The sequence below is a fragment of the Erpetoichthys calabaricus genome, chromosome 8 (assembly GCF_900747795.2).
Source record: "Erpetoichthys calabaricus chromosome 8, fErpCal1.3, whole genome shotgun sequence".
NCBI lineage: Eukaryota > Metazoa > Chordata > Cladistia > Polypteriformes > Polypteridae > Erpetoichthys > Erpetoichthys calabaricus.
In genome coordinates, this window is record NC_041401.2 from 196,363,826 (window position 1) to 196,387,704 (window position 23,879).

The following is a 23,879-nucleotide window of genomic DNA, read 5'->3' on the forward strand; positions in this document are numbered from 1 at the left end:
GCTGCTCTTTAAGGAAAAAGAAACAACTAAGGCACAGGTGTCGGACTCCGGTCCTCGAGGGCCGCAGTGGCTGCTGCATGTTTTCATTCTAACCATCTTCTTCATTTGCGAGCCGTTTTTACTGCTAATTAACTTCTTTTGCTTTAGTTTTAATTAACGTGACTCAGGCCCCTTAATTGTCTTTTTCCTTAATTAGTAGCCAAACAATAATGAGGCATCATACAAGCCACCATATGACCAGGGGGGTATTTTTCGTACGTGGATTACTCGCTTAGCCGGATGTAATTGTTGACGATTTGGCCTGATCCTGATCTGTCGCTTTTTTGAAACTCTTGCTGGAAGTGTTGTCATAGCAACACATCCAAATCCGCAAACCTGCTCGGAGCAGGTTTGTTCTGCGTAAACAGGGATTAGTTTACACACGTAATCAGTGAAGGTGCGTGGAAGTCATCCAGTCATGGCTTCGCCATTCATGAATGAGCGACCAATTGATATTGGTGCGCAAATTATACGAAGAGAATTTCATATAAAGAGGGTTTTGCGCGATCGGCAAGATCCTTTATTGCCCCCGGAGGAAATTCTGTACGAAAGATACCGCTTTAGCCGAGGGGGAATATTGTACCTCAAAGATTTATTAGCTCAGTATATTCGAAGTCAAACTCGGCGAAGTCGGGCTCTCACAACAACACAGACAGTTGGCATTGCTTTGAGGTTTTTTGCAAGCAGCACTTTTTTTATATACTGTAGGCGATGTGGAAAATCTAAAAGTGCAGTTTGCCAGGCAATTCGTAAAGTCTGTTGGGGTCTGAAATGTTTCCTTCAGGTTTTCAGAGTGTTTCCTGGACACCTGCGTGTGCAGACAATAAAAGAGGCGTTTCATGCCATTGCAGGTAGGTAATACATAGGCAAAAACACCCACAGCTCCATAAAGAATCTCACAGTCAGCCTAACATTCTCATTACCAGGATTTCCAAATGTGATTGGGGCACATGGGACTGATCACAGTGGAGTTTGATCAAACATTATTTGGAAAATGTACCTCTCCGCCTGATGAATAATCAGACACAGTGTCTTCATCAAATATTTGACCTTCGTCAATATCTCGTTGGTCAGACACAGGTTCAAGAAATATGACATTCCCTGCAACTGACCCAACAAAAAAGAAGGCTATATGGAACATACCTGTGGCACACATGGAGGACAAATATATGCAGTGACCATCCTTTACCTGAAATGAAGTGACCACCGCATCCTGCCACTGGTTTTGAGGAGGAGCTTCCCCGTGGAATGCCCTCAGAAACAGGGTGATGGGCATTTTGCTGGAGAGCCAACTCTTCTTCAGGGGGTTAGGTCTGGACCGCATGGACCTCCACCTGTTTTTTGCTTGTCTGCCTTCTTATTAGCTTTAAAATTAATGTTTTTTATATTATATATGATTCTTTATGTCTTCAGTTATATACCAACTAGTCATTTAGCCCGTTACAATAACGGGCGCTAGAACAGTAGTGCATAAACATTAGTAGGAACAGTCTATAGTAAATGACAAGGGACTTTGACCTCATTCTTTTTGTTGGTCGTATTTTTCTTTGTCTTTCAGCCTTTCTTTTGTTGATGTTTAGTTGCTGAGTTGACCGTTCATCGTGGGCTGCCGCTGTGTATTGTGTCTTTAATTTTCTGCGACAGTAATACTGTCTTGTACGTCCGTAATATACCTTTAATTTTCTCTGGCGGTAATACAGGCGTGCGCGTCGGTAATATGCCTTTAATCTCCTCTGACAGTAATACTGGCTTGTATGTGGCTGTAATATGCGTCACTGTATTGTGTACCTTTAATTTCCTCTCGCAGTAATACTGGTTTGTATTTCCGTAAAACGCCTGTAGCTTTCTCTGACAGTAATATCACGCATCGCACCGTGCCCCGCGCATGCGCACTTCACCAGAAGACACACACACACGGACACCTGGACGCACACAGGGATTTTATTAAAGAGGATATTTACCAGTTTGAAGTATATTCTTGTACTTCACTTTAACCTGTTCCCATGTTCTCCTTGTGCTCACGTTTGATCTATGACATTAAATAATAATTAATCTGACACATAGGAAATGAAACGCTGCTTTCAGAAAGTACAATGCACATGCGTTTAATTTGTCGGCCACTTTTTGCCAGCCGTCTTTTCTGGTTTGGGCATATTAAATCTTGAAATTCTTCATGTCCTTCGAATAAAAGGTCTTGCTCCGCATGTGTGAAAAAAAAAATGTGCCTGTTCTGTCGTCATTTTGTTACAGCCTGTCAAAGACTTGCTGATCATGTTTTCTAGACTCAATATATATGGGCTTTTCACTCGGCGCGGGCGCACGCATTCATCTCGGATGGTTAGATCCAGCTAAACTAATCTACTACACGGCTGTGTTTGAAAAACCGACTTATCTGGATGAGTGTCACTGGCATTAACTTATCCAAGATGAGGCATCTGATCTCAGATGATTTAAGCGACTTATGGAAAATAACCCCCAGGTCACCTTTGCCCATCACACAATATCTGAAAATAAATAAAGGTGAAGGTCACAATAAGGTTGATCTCTCAAGTCATCGAAATATTTTGTTGGTGTTCTTAGAAAAAAACGAAAAATCAACAGATTTGGAAATGTCTGCTGTGGCAGAATGAGAGCAGCAACAAGCCGTTGAATTAAATAACGGGCTTAATTAACAGCAAGAATCAGCTTCTCATTAAGAGACTGTTTGGAGTGAAATTGGTTGGAGTTTGAAATCCCAGTTTAGCTGATCATCTGTTGGCTCGTTTCACATCTCTTTTCTGTTTGGCTGCCATTTAATGAAGAAACAAATCAATTCAGAGGACTGAATCCTTAAAAACAGGACTATTGAAATGAAGGGAAAAGGAATTAATTAGCATTGAAAACTACTCACTGATTAGGAAAAGGGTTAGAATGAAAACCTGCAGCCCTCCAGGCCTGGAGTTCAACACCCCTGAACTAAGGGGTCTGAGTCACATCAGTTAAAATGAAGGCAAGACAAGTTAATTAGCAGCAAAAACGGCTCCCTAATTAAGAAGATGGTCAGAATGAAAACCTGCAGCCACTGCGGCCCTCCAGGACTGGAGTTGGACACCCCTGGCTTATACGGAGGAGCAAAAGAAAGAGCAACCAGGGTGAGCACATTCTTTACAGATCTATATTTATATGCGTCATGGTATTTTACAGAAAGGCAATGTTAACAAGGTCTTCTTAAATAAAATCAAAAGATTGAAATACAGTTTTAAGAACATTCAGCAGCTCTGTACTCCGAGCTTAAGAAGTCCACGTTAGTCCTTATATATACAGTGCAGTCACATTTTTTCCTAAGTAAAAGAAGAGCTGGAAGAGAAGGCCGAGACGCGACGCGGTCCATGGAGTGGCCGTGTGCCTCAAAGTGCTGTCAATGACACAGAAATGTCTGCTCCTCTAATTTCAGTGAGCTACTGGTGGATTGGATCCTGATGATTGCACTTGACAGAATTGACCAAAGGTTTACACGTTTTTCGTGATTCTATCACAATTTTAACATTGTTTGACAACTCTGGTAATTTTTTAAGCAGTTAAGCTATTTAGAAATGATGAACACACCTTACGACGGCAGCTCCTCCATTTTGTTAGCTCAGACATCCTGCCCCGAGTCCTCCATTTACTGGACAGGCCACGCACATAATAAAAAGCTCTACCGTTCAGCTAAAACACGGAGTTTCTAGAAAGTCCAAACGGGACGCAATATGAAGTCCGCGGTGTCCTCTTTCAGGACATTTTTGGCGTTACCAGTTCACACAGTGAAGTGTCACGTCTAACAGTGATGGCTGATACATTTATGTAATGGACTGGAAGCAAAATTTATTGTGCCCCTAGAAAATGGGGGGGGGGTTAAAAAAAAAAGTGCCCTGCACACCCTAATTTTATTTTGGTTTTTTTTTTAAGCAGTAAAATACTGCAGCGCAAGTTCAGCTGGAGCAAGTTTGGTCAAAATGAGACAATCGTCAAGAATTTTACAATTGGCCACGATAAAGGGGTGATTGGTTTTTAAGCTATCGCATGTCCTCTCACACACACACATGCACACACTGATTGACCGACCGACATCGGGATGCCAAAATCCTGTCCATCCGTTGAAGACTCGCTGAACGTCTGACTTCACAGTGGCTTCCCAACAGACAAGGTTGTTCAAAAAGAACGACTCCACTTTAAATTCATTCGCCATGTATGGGGGCAGATTTCTCGTTACGTGGGTAGAAAACTCTTGTTTCTGCTAGAAGGCAATGCGGTGAATGAAAATGGTTGATGCCGTAAGGACGTTCTTTTTGAACACCATGGTATCCCATCGCTACCGCCGCACTAAAATACTTTTTTTTTGTAATTATTCCTTTACTGTGACTTAACATTCACCGTGAAAGTGTGGTGACAGAGTGAGTCTCCCAAGGCTCAGGTCACGGTCTGCGACCTTTTCAGTTGCAGCCAATCATAGACCCCCGTGACCGTCCCCATTCTCCGTGTTGCGTCTGATTTGACATAAAGTTGCATCGCCGGTCTCCGGTGTCTGAGAGAGAACTGACAACCAGTGAAATGCATACAATATGGCTGCAAGGAATGCATGAACACAAGATGAGAGGCTCGTCTGTCTGACGTCTCGTGTTGGTCACACCACAAGAGAACGGAAAATGGAGAAAGACGAGCCGAGAGTGCAGCAGAACTCGCCGTACTGGAGAGACCTCTGCACAGCCACTGGTGGCACATTCATTGGCTGTCGAAATTCAGTGGGTTTGCGATGCTTTACTGAGAAGTCATCTTAATTCATCATCCCCTGTGATTCCTAGTCGTGTATCCTGCCATCCTCAAAGTCATTGAGGGCAGCGAGCTCTCCAACTCAAAGCCACATAGTGTGGCACCAGCCTAATCCATCATACCCTGCAATTGGGTATTGTGTAAAGCTGACATCACGCTGGGTGACTTGTCCAGCCTTCTCTTTCATCGAGGTGCAGTGTGTGTGTGTGTGTCGCGTGACATCTTCAATGATTCGGTCATCGTGGTCTATGGTGTGCCATGACAAAGTCGGGCTCGCTAAGGTGTGCAAAACTAACACTCAGCCGGACGTGCAATGCATACAAATGTGTCCGCAGGAAAAGAACAAACATGGGCGATTTGGGGAGAGGCTCATCCATCTGATGTCTCAGGTTTACCGTACCGCAGCAGAATGGAAAAAGGAAAAAAAAAAAGAGCGGAGACCACAGCAGAACTCGTCATGAAGAGAGAAAACCTTCATGCAGCCACCGGTGCTGTCCAGCAGCACAGTAATTGGCTGTCAGGACGCGGTGGGCTTGTGACTGTGCCGAGAAGTCACAAGGGAGTCGTGCAGTCCGTCATACCCTGCACCTCCTCGTGGTGTAACACTGGCATCGCACTGCGCAAGTTTTCCAGCCTTGGCTTTCATCGAGTTGCAGTGTGTGCGACTCGGCCGTCGTGGCCACTGACTTGCCATGTCTTTTAAGTTGTTGGCCCGGGTGGGCTCTGGTGTGGCTGACAGACTTGATGACCAATGAGCACTCAGCTGGAAGTACAGTACATACAACATGGCCACAAGGAATGAACCAAAACAGGTGGGATGTCACAGCCAGTAGAGAGGTTTGTCCATCTGGTGTCTTGTGTTTGTCACACCATGACAGAATGAATAAAAAAAAAAAAAGAAAATGACGAGTCCATACTGCAGCAGAACTCGTCCTAAAGAAAAGAACATTCATACGGCTGCCAGTCCCATCCAGCAGCACATTAATTTGCTGTCAAAATTCGGTGGGCTTGCGATGCTTTGCTAAGAAGTCACGAGGGAGTCATTGAATTTATCATTCCCTGCGATTCCTAGTCATGTAATCAGACCTCCTCAGATCAGCGAGATCCAGCGACTGCAGCAAACTCTCCAACTCAAACGTTTCGTAGCGCGGTGCCAGCCTAACCCATCATACCCTGCAATTTCTACTCACGTCAATTGGGCGTCGCACTGCATGACTTTTTCACTCTTGGCTTTCATTTACGTATTGTTGGTGATTTTCAGCATGTAGTACATGACATCCCCAAGGACTCGGTCATCGTGGTCCACAACTTGCCACGATAAAATCGGACTGATGTGACTGAGTGTGTTTGAAGGCGCAGGGCTGTGTGTGAGGGAGTCGACCACCAAGTGCAAAGCATACGTTGTGACCACAAGGGAAGAAGGAAAGCGGGCCTTTTGTTTTTTAACTGTTTGATGTGTCGTGTTTGTTGTACTACGACGGGATGGGCAAAAAAACGTGCAGCTGAACACACCACCACACATAGAAGACACTGGTAAAGACCCTAGTGCTGTCGGTTTCTGGCCAAGCGTATTTTGACTTCAACTTCCAACTCCTGCGTTGGTGTTCATCGCTTGACATTCATCTCCTTTTTATCGCCTGAGCCTTGTGGTCTGCCACTCTGCCATCATTTAGCGGTGCAGCTCCTCGAGAAGAGGAGCCAGCAGCACACAGAACACGACGGGGAGGCTGAAGTCGGTTCAAGAGGTGACAGGGTGGCAGGCCACATACAACCATTAAACATTGGAACAAACTGGACAGCAGCAGGCCGTCCAGGCCAGTAAGCCTGCCAATCCTATTCTGTCAATTTGTCAAAAATAACATCCAGCAGAGATCTGCAGGTCCAAAGGAGGCACGTCAAGTGAAAATGGGGTGAGGCTCTGATACGGTGGGAAATGGAAGCTGGGTCGAAATTGAATAAGGGGGTCATCAAACTTGTCATTCCATGCGATTCCTCAAATTGACGAGGTGCGAGTTGTCTAGCTGGCGTCAGCCTAAACCCGTTATTCAAAAATGTGACAGACTATTGCGCCATGAAGGTTTTAGTGGTAAGGCTGAAAGCGTGATATTCCAAACCGGATCATGTAAATAATTACTAAAGGTAGAGGATTCAGAGCAGCCCCTGGCAAGCAGTGACATATCTTATCAGTGGAGACGACTAAATAGTGCAACAGCTTCAGCAGAGCTCGGGGGGGGGGCAGCAGATGTGGTCACGCTGGGCAAAGGATCTGCTAAAGCGGGTAGCGCACTGCCCACAACTATGGCTTTGCTCTGTTCAACACAGTAGTTTGGTCATACGAGTGAAAAGTAAAAAGGCAGAGATTAACCCGGAGCATCCATCTTCTATTAAAACAGACAAAAGAGTCGAGGAGGACACAGGTCTGCGGTCGTGGAACACTAAATGATTGGAGTCGACTGCTGCTTTTTTATTTTGGGCAAACGCTTGTGTTTGAAGAAATATCAAGGTGTGCATTGCTTGCTGAAGGGTGCTGTGTTTCAGATTTGAGTAACATGAAGATGGCACCTACGACTGCCACTATAACTAATAAAGGAGATTTTAAATCAGACATAAAAAAGGGCCGACGGTGTAAGTGTGAATCCCACTGGAGTCCGCCGACTGCAGCTGGTGGTCAAGTGTGCCCTCCTTATAGCAGCAATTTATTTACATGACTCTCACCTTAAGGGGAGGCAGACCACCAGAATGTTTAGTGGATGACATTAACACTCCCGCTTTTTATTTCCTTTTTCTTCTATTTATTGTTTCCCTTATTCAGTCATAGTGTCAGTTTGTCTCGTGCCTCAATAATACGGTATTTGCTACAGGATTCTCAACAGCAGTGATGCACCATCTGTTGGAATGAAAAACGTGCTGCATTTTATTACTACACGCATTACAAATACATTTCAACAGATGGCACTTTGCAAATGTTAACGCTGAATACGCCCAACAGGGTGCTACTACTGTAGAGACAGAAATGGGTTTATATTTATAAAGATTCACTTGTGTTCTGCTTTTCAATAAATTATTTTTTTTTTTTTTTGCCATGTTTCTGAAAAGACTGCAATGCCGTTTCGGATTCCTTAGGCCGCTGCCGTTATAGGTGCTGGTTTGCTGGGGGGCAGCTCCGTGGGGTTGGGGGAAAGTTATGCTGTGGTGATGTCACCTGGATGATGGTATTTAAGCCAGCACTTCAGAACAGAAGTTGTCCAAGATTACGGATATTTTGAGAGAGTGGTAAGGCCTACTCAGATGGGATTTGTTGTGTGGCAGGAGGTGATAGTGATAGTATACTAACTACTACAAGAGGAGGAGGAAGAGGTTAGTCCTGTCTGAATTGTGTGTTCACATCTTGATAAAGGTTAACGAGATTTTACCTTCTATAAAAAGTCTGCAAAAACATAACCCCAAGTTAAACTAAAACTGTGCAAATCAAACTCTTTTGAGCAATTCGGAAGTGACAAAGTACAGAGGTAATTACTGGTAATAAATACTTTATCCAGTGCCTGAAGTGGGAAAAAGGGAACCAGCAGTACTCCTTACTGTGTGGTCTGAATAACAGGGAGGGAGGTGATGGGGTATCCCCTCGGAGGTCCAAATGTGCGCTCATATGTACCGTTTATTTATAAACGGGGGGATTTGTACGAACAGACATGTTGTTCTAAATGAGGGTTGCTGATTGGTACACATACATACATTCACCACCAGTTGTCATAAGGTGTACTTCTAGCACGGACTTCATTCATGCCAGACCCTAATCCTGTCCAGATACGACTTTAGTGGCAGTTTCTTTAATTGCTCAGCTTCTGGCTAAGTTTACTTCGACTTCAAATTTGTTGTTCACCATCATCATTTTTTTATCCTATGCCATCGTTTAGCGGTACAGCTCCTCATGTACCTCACTGATGGGAGCCAAGAGCACGCAGAACGTGAGTGAGAGGCTGAAGTCCGTTCATGAGATGACAGGGCAACAGGCCACGTACAACCTTTAAACACTTGGACGGGAGTAGGCCATCCAGGCCAATAAGCTTACCAATCCTATTACGTCAGTTTCTCAAAGATAATAACATTGAGATGAGACTTCAAGGTCCCAAAGGCAGCACATGAAATGGCTGTCAAAATGTGGTGGTGAGGGTGACACGTGATGGAGTCCAGTCCCATCGACTATTTGTGCACGCGGATGCTTTTGTAATGCTAATCACAACCTTTTTATATTTAGCACCTCCTAACAAATTTAAACTCCCCTGCCTGTCCCCTCCCGAAGGTTGCAGCTTTACACGTTTTATAAAACAATCTGATTTTGTTTCAGTCACCAAGTATACGTGCTACCTTGGTATCTGCTCTTGTGATTATAGGAATGATAATGAAGAGAGACGGCTAATACGGAAAAGAATTAATGCGAAACATAAATGTTCATAAAAGCTATGACAAAAAAATCTTTGGTAAATTTTCTGACAAAAGTGAATCACTGCAAACAAGGCAGCTAATTAAAGATGGAGTTCGGTGAAAGGAAGGAATTGGCTAACCGTTACCACAGAACCCCGCTGCCAGAGTGTAGAAATACTGACGTGATGTGACGGTGTGTGCCTGTCGCTCTTCTGAAACGCGCCTCGTTTACTGCTGCAAAATAAAGGAAAAGGCGGCGCAAAGAAAAAAAAAGGAAAAGAAACACAACCTGCACGTCGCACGCAACACTGTCTGGGTCGCAACGGCGTGCACACGACACACTCTTCATTTTATTGCTTTGTTTTTGGATGTTGCTCTCGCACACACAGTGATAAATGCCAACCGAGACATTCACGGGATGTATCCAGGGAATGTGTCGTAATGCATGATGGGATGCTACAAAACAACCTCAGCGGGTTGCGGTTTTCACCGAGTTAACAGTGTGAAGGCTACCACAGTGTGTATCTGCATAATGGCCAGTAATGTGAGTGAGATCAGCGATTGTTAGTTCTGAACCAAAGAGAAAACTTCCGATCCATCACTTCCCACTGCCCGGCCACAGAGAACATGAGGTGGTTTATCAGCTGGTTCTTTTTTTTTTTTCTTCATCCTGATTCACTTAAGCCACCTGAACATTCCCACCTGTGGGCTTCCAGTGCAAAGATGGCTGCCGCTCAATCTGCACATGTGCTAAACATCAAAGCGGGTCCGAGTCGCACAGAAGAGTAGAAAAGCTTTGATGGCCTGCACCTAAGACCGACTCTGAGTTGTGCTGATCATGATATTGGGCAGAGCGTTGCGTCGTTTCTTCCATGAGCCCAGCTCTCGGGAGTACCTCTTAACTTGTCGAAACCACTGGTTAGTCCGAGATTTCTCTGCGGCGCGAAAGACAAAGGCCTCCCGCCTGATATCCAGCAACTCGAAAGTGTCGTCACAGTCCGGATCAGCCGAAACCACACAGTTACTCAGGTGGATGGGTTCCCGGAGAACCGCAAACTTTCCGTTGCTTTTGTCCTTAAAGAGGACCAGCACGGCGTCCCTCACCAGTTCTTGTTGGACCAGGTTCTCTAGGGCGGCCCCATCGAGGCTCACCTCAAAAGTCCGTTTCATGTTGACCATCAGTAGGACATGCATGTTTTGGAATTTTAAGGCTTTGCTCCCCTTTTTTACCCACTGGCCATCAGCAGGCTGAGACAACTGCAGCAGGCCTTCCATGACAAAGCGGGTGTTCTCCCGAGGCCAGCCTACAGTCTTCATGGAGATTTCCCTCATCTCAATGTTGATCACTTCCCGATTCTTGCGACTGTCCCGGCGAAAAGAGCGCAGTGACCACGAGTTGCCTTCTTGTTTGGTCTTCATGTTGATGTGCTCCAAGTGGGACTCGACGCGGCTCTTTGCCTCCCTCAGACTGCTGTGTTCTGGGTGGTACTCCGATGTGGCGTTACTGATCCTGCTCAGCAGCAGAGGGTACTTGGTCACTCTCTGCAGAGGGGCCATCAGGAAAGACCTCAGGTTCATACGCCGCAGAGCCGTGTTGTCATTCTGGGAGACGTCCAGAAATATTCTGTAACAGAGAAAGCAAAGACTATGACTGAACTTGTCGTGTTTTCAGACTTCGCTACTGACGTCGATTAAAAAAACGTCGTCTGGGGCCAAACTAAAAACAACAAAGAAAAGGCCGCAAACGTGCAGCCATGCTGTCGATCTGCCACTACCAGCCAGAGGACTTGTGCAAGGTGGTCTGACGCGGGATAGAAGGCGGCATTTGACTGGACCAGAATGCACTGCTGGGATGTTGTTGTATGGCTTGGTTAACCCTTGAAAACATGCAAGAGGTGTCAGAACCCTCTGCAACGCCAACCACCACCAGCACCAAAGTGCCTTACAAAGCTTACTAGGACTGCAAGTGTCCCAAACAGAACAAAAGATGGTGGAATAGAGAAGCTACAAAGGTAAAAACTACAAAAATTCAACCCATTGTTTTCATGGTCAGGAGGGCCAGAGACAATCCCAGCAGCACTGGGATGACTGGATCAGTTTTGACCAAAGCAGGCCATGCTACCCAACAAGCTCGCCAGTCCTATTCACATAATTTCTCCAAAATAACCCTGAAATCCAACTGTCCTCCACACCACTTGGGCGTCTGTGGTCCTTGGTGAGAAACAACACTTTCCAATATTTGTCCTAATGGCTACGTCCACACTACCAGGCTTTTGTGTAAAAATGGAGTTTTTATACGAAAAAGATCTTCATTCACATTGGAGTTTTCTCATCGTTTACAAACAGATCCCTGCTGTGTGTACTAAAACGGCCAAAGACGCCTGTGATGGGCATGTGGACAGAGAGAGCGAGCGAGCGAGACAGGGAGGTTAGAGGCCTGCACATCGCCGGACCCACCACATGACAAACCACCTCAAGATCCCGGATTAGGACCCGAGTGCTGCCATGGTGACAGCGGGCGACACCTCAGCACCACACCAGTTCAGATGGAATGACACAGTGGGAGGTTGTTTTATGGTGGCTGGAGTGCCAATTCTGCCACAAACCCCCACGTTTTCCTCGGAGAGCCTACTTGTGTGGTCAGATGCAGGCTAACGTCATACCCAGGACGGAGCAACTGCAGGTTAAGGTCCTTTTCTCAAGGGTCTAGAGTGACTGCTGGCATTTATGGGATTCGAACCAGCAACCTTCTGATTGCAGCCTCACAACCACCACTCTGCCCTTAAAGGTCCATCAGGACAGTGGAGAGGAAAATTCAGAACCCCGTGCAACTCAAATTCCCATGTGCTTTGTGCAGTTTGATTAACGTTCAGCACAGTCCGGACTCTGATAGCCGCGTGTGTTTGCAGAAAAGAAAAGAAAGAAAGAAACTCTTTAAGGAGCCGCAAAGAACTGACCGCATGTCAAATGAACGCGCCGGTTACAGCTGGACAGTCTTCAGAACCGGCGACGGTTGTCTTATTAAATAAAAATAAAGCACGTGTTAAAGCGACACTTTACAGGTTTAGCTCTGTGTTTGTCCGCGAGATGATTGATTATTAGCAGTGCACAGCAAGTGGAGCGCATCTTGTACCAAAGAACATTTGTAAATACGTAAATGCATTTGTGTCTGCGTCTGCATCTCCACTCCATTGTGCTTTTGTGTCTGTCTGTCCTGACATTCTGCGAGTTCAATCAGTGGCTTTCTACGCCCGTCCTCTTCGTTAAGCGCCTCGTTTTTCATATCGCTGAAGGATGCAATGCGCTCCTCCTTACCGAACAGAAGTAATAAAGGCTGTTGAGTTATTTACGGCAGCATGGTGGCGCACTGGGTAGCAATGCTGCCTCGCAGTTAGGAGACCCGTCTGGGTTTGCTTCCCAGGTCCTCCCTGCGTGGAGTTTGCATGTTCTCCCCGTGTCTGTGTGGGTTTCCTCCCACAGTCCAAAGACATGCAGATTAGGGGCACTGGCAATCCTAAATTGTCCCTAGTGTGTGTGTGTGTGTGTGCCCTGTGGTGGACTGGCGCCCTGTGACCCTGTAGTTAGGATATAGCGGGCTGGATAATGGATGGATGGAGTTATTTACAATCTGATTTTCTTGGGGTTTTGAATTTTTTTTCACTACAACGGTGACACCGCCAGTCATGGGACTTGTCACAAAACTGTAGCAACTGGAAAGTAATTTGATTTTCACGCATGTGTGCAGAATTCAAACTTCACAAAATGCAATTAAGATGCACAGAGGTAAGCAGCACAACAAGCGACGTGAAACGCAACTCTTTTATATAATTTTTAATTTATTTTAAAACTCTTTTATATATTTTTATTTTATTTTATAATATGATTTTTATATATTTATATTTTATTTTATAATATAACTTTTATATATTTTTATTTTTTTATAATATGACTCTTTTATATATTTAGATTTTATTTTATAATATAACTTATATATTTAGATTTTATTTTATAATATGACTCTTTTATATATTTATATTTTATTTTATAACTCTTTTATATATTTTTATCTTATAATATGACTCTTTTATATATTTATATTTTATTTTATAACTCTTTTATATATTTTTATTTTATTTTATAATATAACTCTTTCATATATTTTATTTTATATTATCCATCCATCCATTTTCCAACCCATTGAATCCGAACACAGGGTCACGGGGGTCTGCTGGAGCCAATCCAAGCCAACACAGGGCACAAGGCAGGAACCAATCCCGGGCAGGGTGCCAACCCACCGCAGGACACACACAAACACACCAAGCACACACTAGGGCCAATTTAGAATCGCCAATCCACCTAACCAGCATGTCTTTGGGCTGTGGGAGGAAACATAACAGGCAGTAACAATGTAAAATTCACAATTGGTATTCCAGCTTGAAAAGATAAGTTTTGAGGACAGTTTTAAAATGTCTCTTGCACGTATGAAGTATGTTGTGTGAATAAATTGTTTCCATCCATCCATCCATTTTCCAACCCGCTGAATCCGAACACAGGGTCACAAGGGTCTGCTGGAGCCAATCCCAGCCAACACAGGGCACAAGGCAGGAACCAATCCCAGGCAGGGTGCCAACCCACCGCAGTATTTTATAATATGACTCTTTTATATATTTATATTTTATAATTTATTTTATAACTTTTATATATTTTTATTTTATTTTATAATATAACTTTTATATATTTATTTTATTTTATAATATAACTTATATATTTTTATTTTATTTTATAATATGACTCTTTTATATATTTATATTTTATTTTAGAATTTATTTTATAACTTTCATATATTTTTATTTTATTTTATAATATAACTTTTATATATTTATTTTATTTTATAATATAACTTATATATTTTTATTTTATTTTATAATATGACTCTTTTATATATTTATATTTTATTTTAGAATTTATTTTATAACTTTCATATATTTTTATTTTATTTTATAATATAACTTTTATATATTTATATTTTATTTTATAATATAACTTATATTTTTATTTTATTTTATAACTTTTATATATTTTTATTTTATTTTATAATATGACTCTTTTAAATATTTATATTTTATTTTATAATGTAACTCTTTTATATATTTTATTTTATAATATGACTCTTTTATATATTTATATTCTATTTTATAATATAACTTTTATATATTTTTATTTTATTTTATAATGTAACTCTTTTATATTTTTTATATTCCTCTGTGTTGGAAAATGTTTTGCTTCTGTGATCAAGCAGAGAATGAGCCGCTGTAATGTGCAGGTTCAAATCAGGGAATGGCCATGAAATAATCCTGAACCAATCAAAGCGCAATTCGAGTATCGTTCCTAGGAAAAACGTGTTGACGTCCATCCACGGCAGAACACTGACGCTATGTTTGCAGACGTATTTGACTCCGGGGAGGAGTTTTTAAAAATCTTTTGTTTTCACGGGTTGAAAGCGACAGGGTAGTGTGGAAGAAAGGCCCGCACTGGGTACAAGTCACACAAGCACTCCTTGGTTTACTGGAGTACCCTGGTAATGGGCAGACCACCTCAAAAGAGCTGGCGGAGAGAAAACGGGTGCGGACGACTGAAGGACATGTCAGAGAATTAAAACTGTTTAGTCTCGGCCTCATCCAGGTTTTCAAAATCCTCAAAGGCATCGATAAAGTCGATTCTGCACAATTCTTTCAACTGCACGGTGCGTCACGTACTCGATGACACCAATGGAAATGAAGGCGTTTAGGACTGAAGCCACAAAGCACTTCTTTATGTAAAGAGCTGTGGGAGTCTGGAGGAAAGTACCGAGGTGAAGCAGAGACCTTGACAACCTTTAAGAAGGATCGGGTTGAGATATGGGGACAATTTAGCTACTAGCTAAACAAACGACAAATGGACAGAATTTCTTCTGTTCTTATGGACAATATTACCGTCCCACCTAGATGGTAGAATTTCACAGGAGTGGGCCGTACCACTGGCTTACACTTGCCCTGCACTGGGATGTAAGGGAGGCCTCCCTAGTATGGCACCCCATGGACTTCTCTTCACAGTTGTCTACCTTCACAGACTCGTTTTGGTAAGAGGTGGACGCATCATAAGGCTGGGCCTGCGCCGCCGTTGTCGTCTCACACCTACATACCTTAACAGCTCTTTCTCCTTCTCCAGAGTGTTCAGCATGTTGATGGAGGCAGACTGTTGAAGGCAGTACGTCTGAAATGCGGGAAGCATGTTAACGAACTCCAGAAAGATTTCACCGATGCACACCGTCAGAAGGTCTTCATCCCCCTAAAAGTAAAGGCATTACATCATATTTATACGCCAGCACATGTGGGTTCACGTCTTGACACATATTTGAGACGTCACTATCCTGGACGGGTTTTCACACTGGGAATTCACGCAACAATTTTCTTACCGGTGAGCTGCTTGGGCCTCATTTATAAAACTTGCATATGCAGTAAAAGAGGCTCAAAAAATGTGTGGGCCAAACTTCTCACATAAATCTAAGGATTTATAAAAGAAATGTTGACGCAGAAGCTTGTGCATATCTACAGTAACTCTGAGCCACGCGTAAGCAACATTTCAGAGAAACTCTGAAATGACGACAGTCAAAGCAGGTGACTCGCATGTCTGGTAATTCACCAAGCTGTTATTAAAATGTGTGTAGTTGTGACAAACGTATGACACCTCAAAAACAACCAACACAATGTCTGGACCGTATCTTAGTTCACTTTTAAGAGGGCCGATGCTGCGTATTCACTTTTTTTGGACTATGTGATGTCACTTGTCAGAGCGCTGGCCAACAGGTCAGGAATATCTGAGCCAAGTTTCACTTCATCAGGCCTGCTGCACTGAAGTCCTTAACCAAGCAGCAAGGCGCGACGCCCAGTGTGCGTATGGTGTGGGTGGACATACATAAAGCATAACATAAAAAGGCAACTTGCAGCCACATCTGGTGGTCCTAACATAATCAGATTACTTTAGCAAGAACAAAGCTGCTTTTGTTAACCCTAACCAGTGACATTCCATTAAAGCACAATCCACGTATGAGACTAACAAACGTCATGGCTCAGTGGCTCTGGTTCAACCCGCGATTCATTTATTTTGAGGCAAACGAGCTTTGACAGACGTAGCGGTGCTCTACGTGATTGCTGGCTTGTTGGAAAGGTAACTGGCTGAACCCTCCGTGTTTCGGATGGCCTGCACTATTCACTGTAAATGACATCATTACTGTACATGTGCTACCCGCTCACATGCTGGTACTTCACACCTATCCTAGAAATCCAGAGCGCGGAGGAGAGGCGCTATAATCTTGTGTGTACTCAGTGGTGGAGCGCAGCCAGACAGAAGCTCTTGAATTCAAGTGGCAGGCTGGCTGCTCAACTAGCCACTGAAGTTCTGCAGCACGGTGATTGCATATGTGGAGTATGTCAGCCAGGACCAAAATGTCCCACTGACTGGGTGCAGAACTGAAATTTACAGTCGGTAGCCCCTTAAAACATAAAGCAAAGGCTGATGTCACAAGGATCTAGGATTTCCAGTAACCCACATTTGGGTCGTGACCCACAGGTTGAGAAGCGGCGCTCTAGAGACTGTAAATCCCAGTAGCTCAGCTCTTTCTGAGTTGTAAGGTAGGACCGCCACGTCTGGCACTAACGATCCGAACACAGTGAGAGTTACTGAGATGATACATCTTCTTCTTGCTCCTGCTCTCACGTTAATTACTTTCGCATATTCTAAAATACAGCTGTATGATTGGCTGTCTGAGGGAGCAGACTGCCTATGACCAGGTGTACCTAATAAAGCGGCCACTCCATGTACATAGCTGACAGCACCCCAGTGCTTACCTGATCAAAGGCTTGATCGATGGCGTCCTGAAGAACCTCTGTGAACATTCTCATTCACCTCTATGAGCTCCTGCACGTTGCTGAACACCACGGACAGCTGGTCACATGTCAGGAGTCCGGCGGTCTGCATTGGGACGTAAAACTCCTCTCTTATAATCCTCAGGTCCTCTCCATAGCTCGACTCGGTATTAATGAACTCTAAGATGGCTTCCTTGCGCTCAGTCCTCAGCTTTGCACACTTTTCACACAAGTGGTCCCTCCTACCCAGCCGCGGCTCGCACTGCATATCCTGCGCCCCGCAGTCTGAACACGGCCTTCGTGAGTCCCAGTCCTTGATGGAAGCGACAGCGTCCACGGCTTTGTTCCTCCAGTTTCTTGCAATGGCTGGACCAATTCCACTGTCCACACGGTCCACATCTGCCGATTTCCCTTCCTGAAAAATCTGCGACTCTTCGTCATCGTCCTTCTCGTTGGTCATCCCCACGACGCCGCTGTCAGTGCTGAGGCAGCTTAAATTGCTCCAGCGTTGCTTCGCTTTCTGTGGGCAGCCTGAACTGCCTGTGCTCTTTCCCGGCTTTGGCTCGGAACCACCGCGCTGGAGGCTCTTGGACTTGGCGATAGTGGGGCCTGCAAACATAAACAGTGAAGGTGAACTTTGACTAAATCATCTGCCACGGTCCATTTAGTCTATAAGCTGTGAACGGCGCCGTCGCCACTTGCATCAAAACACAGAAATGGAAAAATCTCGTAAACATCAAAGCGCACACAGCCCAAGTCGGAATTTGTGATTTCCACTCTCAGTTGACCAATTCAGGCACATCCCAAATGAGAACGATTATTTGTCCTAAATTCAGTGCAATCTGTCGCCAATGTAATGCACGAGCATGTGGCACATTTTGTTTTGGCACGGCGTTATCATTTCATAGTTAAGAAAACGTCAACCAAATGACCGATGGCTTTTCACTACGCCATGAGATTTTCGTGTAGGTTTAAAATGCAACACAAAAACGTACTGCAGGGTGACCACAGGTCATGTGTCATGAGAAACAGTAGAGCAAACGTATTGCATCTCGTTTAGCGGCATCTTGCATTTTGATTCACAACAACGTGCCCAAACTAGGTGTGATCAAAGGAGCAATCGGCGTCAGAAGGTGGGGTACGAGGCCTTCCACATCTAAACAGTTCTGTGTGCTGGTGGCAAACACAAGTGCGGACAACGTGCAGCGATTAACCGAAGCGGTGAGGTGGAGGCTTTACGACTCTTGTGTCGTCCAAGTTGCGTGTTATGCTTGTCTCATATCCTGTTAGCCCTGACCGGTATGTCAAAAGCCAGTCCTGTCATCCCCATCTGCAGGTGTTTACAAACCACAGACGGCCCAGTTAATGACCTACATAATCGTGCGCTGCAGCTCTTGAACACGATCTAAAGACGTTCCTGTAGCCGCTGGAACTTCTTCTTGTGTCGCTGCTTCTCTTACACCGGACCTTCCCACAAGCCAGTCGACACGGACCGTGAACGAAACCATCGGGTTTACATCACCAGTTCAACGAGATGGTGGATCCCCTGCCATATCGATTCCTCATTCAGCATCTTTACCGCTGGATGAAGACACTCGTGAATGAAACGCCTCACGCAGGCCCTCACAGGCCTCTGACCTAAACATCGAGAGCAGTGCAGGCAAGACAGCCCAAGAAGCTCAGAGAATGAGAAGCCTTTGGCGAGGGTGAGAATACCCCACGTGACAACTGAAAGACTCTCAAAAATGTGTTGTGGCACTCGACAAAGGGGGTCTTACTAAGTACGGACCATGACAGGGCACAAAACTTCTGCTTCAGGCCCTTTTCATTTTTTGGGTATTTTGTACCTGCGAAGATGACAGAGAGAGACAGAGGTTGGGAGCATGTGCTGATAGTGCGTTGCTGCACCCGCCACATGCCGGACCACCTGGATTGGGACCCAAGTGCTCCTGTGAAGGATGGAAATCCAAATGTAATCTTGTATAAAATACTAAAAAAGAAATGTGTCGTCTTCAACTCGGTGCCTTTTGGTGATCGGCTCGTCTTCTGTGCACTTCACTGTTCACAGTGTCAGACATTTTAAGCAGGGGGGTCCACACTTTTACATGCCACTGTGTCGCGGTGTGCTGCATGATTAATGTCATCGTAAATGTCTTTCGTAGTGTTGTCCTGTTTACACGGTCTGTGTGTATGTAAATATGCTCCCCTTGTCTTGTCAATTCCATCACCCTCATCTGATCATTCGCTATTTAAACGGAAGGACAGAAATACAACTACTAGACCGCCATTCCGCTACAGAGACAGGAGAAGGAACGCTGCAGATCACTCACACCTTTGTCTACCTGCCATTTTCAACGCCCGACAACAACAGCTTTGCACTGCAAAACCCCGTTGTTGTTTGGGGACAGGAGCAGGCCATCATTTTCATCCGTGTCATTTCTGCAGGACTATTTTTCCAGTTCACAAACGTTTTCCATTTTCTGGACTTTTATGTGTGTTTCGTGCTTTCTGTGTGTCTTATCGAGTTTGTGTTCAGTGTGGGGTCGAGGGAGGGTTTGTATTGTGTATTAATGTTGTGCTGCACTTTTTCTTTTTATTATTACTTTCAAACGGACATTTTGGGCTTGGGTTGGTTGGGGTGTGATACATATATACACTGTTTGGAGTTTGTTCATTTCTTTTTTATCAATATATACTCACTTTATTATCTGACATACTGTTTGTTGGCTTATTTTTGATTGTTGATTGGAGGAACTTTATTTGGAAGAACTACGGCTTGTCGGGTGGGGTAGCTGCCGGTTTGGGAGAGCGAGTTGGCTGTTACAGCTATACGTTCAGTTTCGGTGCGATTAGCGCAGGGTCTTCAATCAAAATGCAACCCACTCGGAGCAGCTGTTAGGCAAAACGCAACACGCTGGCTTTGTTTTTAGTTGTTTAGATCTATGGACATGAATTACTACACAATACACTTTTTTATTGCATTTTAAACTGTCATGAAAATTGTGTGCTGTGGTGAAAAGCAATCAGTCCTTTGGTTGATATGTTTGAAATCACAGCACGATAAAAACTGCGTCAAAATGAAATGCCCTACGTCTGTGTGCGTTACACTGCAATGTAGTGAACTCGTTTGGATTTGAATGTCATTTTGGCACAAACAACCATCTAAACCCAAAGAGTTGGACGTGTCCCTTATTAGGATTCCATTGTCACTCTGACCCTGTTAGAAACTCAAAGTCCTGGGGGCCTCATGTATAAACGGTGCGTACGCATAAAAATATTGCGTAAACCCGTTTCAATGCTCAGATCGCGATGTATAAAACCTAAACTTGGTTGTAAAATTACTCAAATTTTCACGGTAACTAAATGCTTGGCGTACGCAAGTTCTCCGCTAGTTTTTTTTAAACTGGTGGCACCCAACGTCAAAGCAGTGCTGCTGTTCCCGGGTGGTTTCCCTTTCTTTTTTGCATCCACAACTTTATCAAATACACTGAAGTTACCCTAAGTTCTTGTCTATAAGCCGCGGCTTATCTAAGGATAAAAAGTTGTGAAAATGAAAAAATAGAATATCGGCTTATACATAAGTCCGGCTTATACATCCATCGCGGGGGGTTGCGTTCCAGAGCCCACCCGCGAAATAAGAAAATCCGCGAAGTAGAAACCATATGTTTATATGGTTATTTTTATATTGTCATGCTTGGGTCACAGATTTGCGCAGAAACACAGGAGGTTGTAGAGAGACAGGAACGTTATTCAAAACACTGCAAACAAACATTTGTCTCTTTTTCAAAAGTTTAAACTGTGCTCCATGACAAGACAGAGATGACAGTTCCGTCTCAACAATTAAAAGAATGCAAACATATCTTCCTCTTCAAAGGAGTGAAGCAAACAAATCAATATGTCTGTTTGGCTTTTAAGTATGCGAAGCACCGCGGCACAAAGCTGTTGAAGGCGGCAGCTCACACCCCCTCCGTCAGGAGCAGACAAAGAGAGAGAGAGAGAAAAAAAAATCAATATGTGCCCTTCGAGCTTTTAAGTATGTGAAGCACCGTGCAGCATGTCTTTTCAGGAATCAGCTTTACAAAAGATAGCAACGTGAAGATAATCTTTCAGCATTTTTAGACGAGCGTCCGTATCGTCTAGGTGTGCGAACAGCCCCCCTGCTCAATCCCCATACGTCAGGATCACAGATAGTCAGCGCAAGAGAGAGAGAGAGAAAAGCAAGTTGGGTAGCTTCTCAGCCATCTGCCAGTAGCGTCCCTTGTATGAAATCAACTGGGCAAACCAACTGAGGAAGCATGTACCAGAAATTAAAAGACCCATTGTCCGCAGAAATCCGCGAACCAGCAAAAAATCCGCGATATATATTTAAATATGCTTACATATAAAATCACAATTTAAAAGACCGCTACGCGCGCGTGTTGACTCGGCGACGCCCAGAGCAGAAAGAACGCGCTCGGGCTGCTCCAACCGCGCCATGCGGGGAGTGAGAGAGACGCCAATATCTCACACTCTCTCCCCCCTTAAAGAAATTAAATGGGTGCGAGTGAGACCACTGACCTCCCTCCCTTCTATTAGTTATAGATTATAGTACGTTCGGCTTATCCATGAGTCCGGCTTATCTATGATACGATTTTATTTAAAAATTCGTATGATTTTGGTCTCCGGCTTATACATGAGTCCGGCTTATAGACAAGAACCTAGGGTAATTGTTTATTAGTTTAAGGCATCTGATAGTAATTGACCTGTAACAATATAATGGTCCACAGAAGGGCCAAACTATTCTAAATACCATAGCTGCTTTAGCGTTGTTACTCTCACTGCACCTTCTTCTTCTTCTTTCAGCTGCTCCCGTTAGGGGTTGCCACAGCAGATCATCTTTTTTCCATATTACTCTCACTGCACCACTCGGGAGCAGCTGATCAGAAAGAGAATTACCGGGTATACAGCATCAAACACACGCTGCCTCAGCCATGCACAATAGTCTGTTTGAACTGCTCCCATATGACAAACGCTTCAGAGCCTTTCCTGGTTCACAAACAGTTTCATCCCAAGAACTCTAAACGCATTCAATCAGTCCACCAGGTGCTTGTAGAACTGTCTGTACTTATTAGTACAATCATCCATCCATCCATCCATTTCCAACCCGCTGAATCCGAACACAGGGTCACAGGGGGTCTGCTGGAGCCAATCCCAGCCAACACAGGGCACAAGGCAGGAACCAATCCCGGGCAGGGTGCCAACCCACCGCGAGGACACACACAAACACACACCAAGCACACACTAGGGCCAATTTAGAATCACCAGTCCACCTAACCTGCATGTCTTTGGACTGTGGGAGGAAACCCACGCAGACACGGGGAGAACATGCAAACTCCACGCAAGGAGGGACCCGGGAAGCGAACCCAGGTCCCCAGATCTCCAACTGCGAGGCAGCAGCGCTACCCACTGCGCCACCGTGCCGCCCCTATTAGTACAATCACCTCACTGTAAACTTGTGATCCAGTTTTAATATTGCACAACCTGCGCCACTTTATAAAGCGCGTATTTACATATGATGACGATATCATTTTTAAGATGAAATGCAGCAAAATATGTTTATTATATTATACAGATAAATGTTAACGTCATTTAAATAATCTATATTGTTAATAATTAAACATGTGAGGACACAGTGGCACAGCGCTAGCTAGTTCAGAGACTGTTCCTGCCCTGCGCTGTATTCTTGCTGGGCTGGCATGACACTGGAATAATAGATGGATAGAATAATTAAACACGTACTACAAAGATATTTCAATGTTCCTTAAAAGTTTTGAAGAATCAGTTTTCATATGACACTCGGATGGTGGGCTACGACTTGCCTTTTCATGGTGACTTTGATATCTGACCGCTTCTTTTTTATTTCGGGCACTGTGAACTTGAGCTTTCGGGTTTCTCCGACACTCTGTCACCGATCAACTTCCTTTTGTTGTTTAAACCAACAAATAGTACATTTTTCCTTTGCCTCCACTTGATATTCGCTGAAATTCTTCTGTTTTCCCCTGTGCTTTTGCCATTGTCTTTTCACAGAAGGCTGAGCTTAACGGCTATTTATATTGATTTGCATATTCACAGAGGTGTAATTCTGGGAGGAGTTTGGGTGGGGCAGCAGGTGCGTGCACGAGCGTCACTTTTCACGCTGACTGGGATTTATGTAGTGGAAGAACGTGGAAGTTGGCGTTCGCACAGATTTATGCATCTGGATTTTTTTTTTTGTGCGTACGAACATTTCTGCTTTTGTCTGTATGCTATGTTATAGTGTGAATTTTACACACGGCATTATACATGAGGCCCCTGGTAAGAGTGGAGCCTGGAAACAAACGAGTTTATCTTACAGAGTTGTCTCACATGCAAGTGCACAGCAATCTGATCACCAGTAGGACTTGACGAGGCCTGCAATGCTGTAAGATCAGATCCCACCGCTGACTCCCTGGGTGACACCATGTCAGCCCCACTAGCTTCTAGTGCAGCTCTGTGTCTTAAAGATGAGTCAAGCAACATTAGGGCACAATGAGTAACACTTGTCAAACTCAAACAAACGTACTGGTCTTGTTTACTTGTTACAGCATAAAGTAATGTGTTCAGAAGCCATTAAGAAGGCTAACAGAATGTCAGGTTATATAGCGCCTTGATGTGTGCAGTACAAGTCACAGGAGGTTCTGCTCAAGCTTTATAACACACTGGTGAGGC

The 23,879-nt window shown here is 44.2% G+C and overlaps 1 protein-coding gene across 1 annotated transcript in view; it reads right to left on the reverse strand.

The window, feature by feature from the left end:
• Nucleotides 1-9,182: 9,182 nt before the first annotated feature.
• The window catches only part of si:dkey-91i10.2 (uncharacterized protein LOC555224 homolog), a 42,273-nt gene continuing 27,576 nt past the window's right edge, over nt 9,183-23,879 (reverse strand). The window contains 4 exon segments of the mRNA XM_028808309.2: nt 9,183-10,873; nt 15,431-15,576; nt 17,136-17,180; nt 17,182-17,762. Of these exon segments, the coding sequence (XP_028664142.2) occupies nt 10,060-10,873; nt 15,431-15,576; nt 17,136-17,180; nt 17,182-17,762 (1,586 nt within the window). The 3' untranslated portion in view covers nt 9,183-10,059.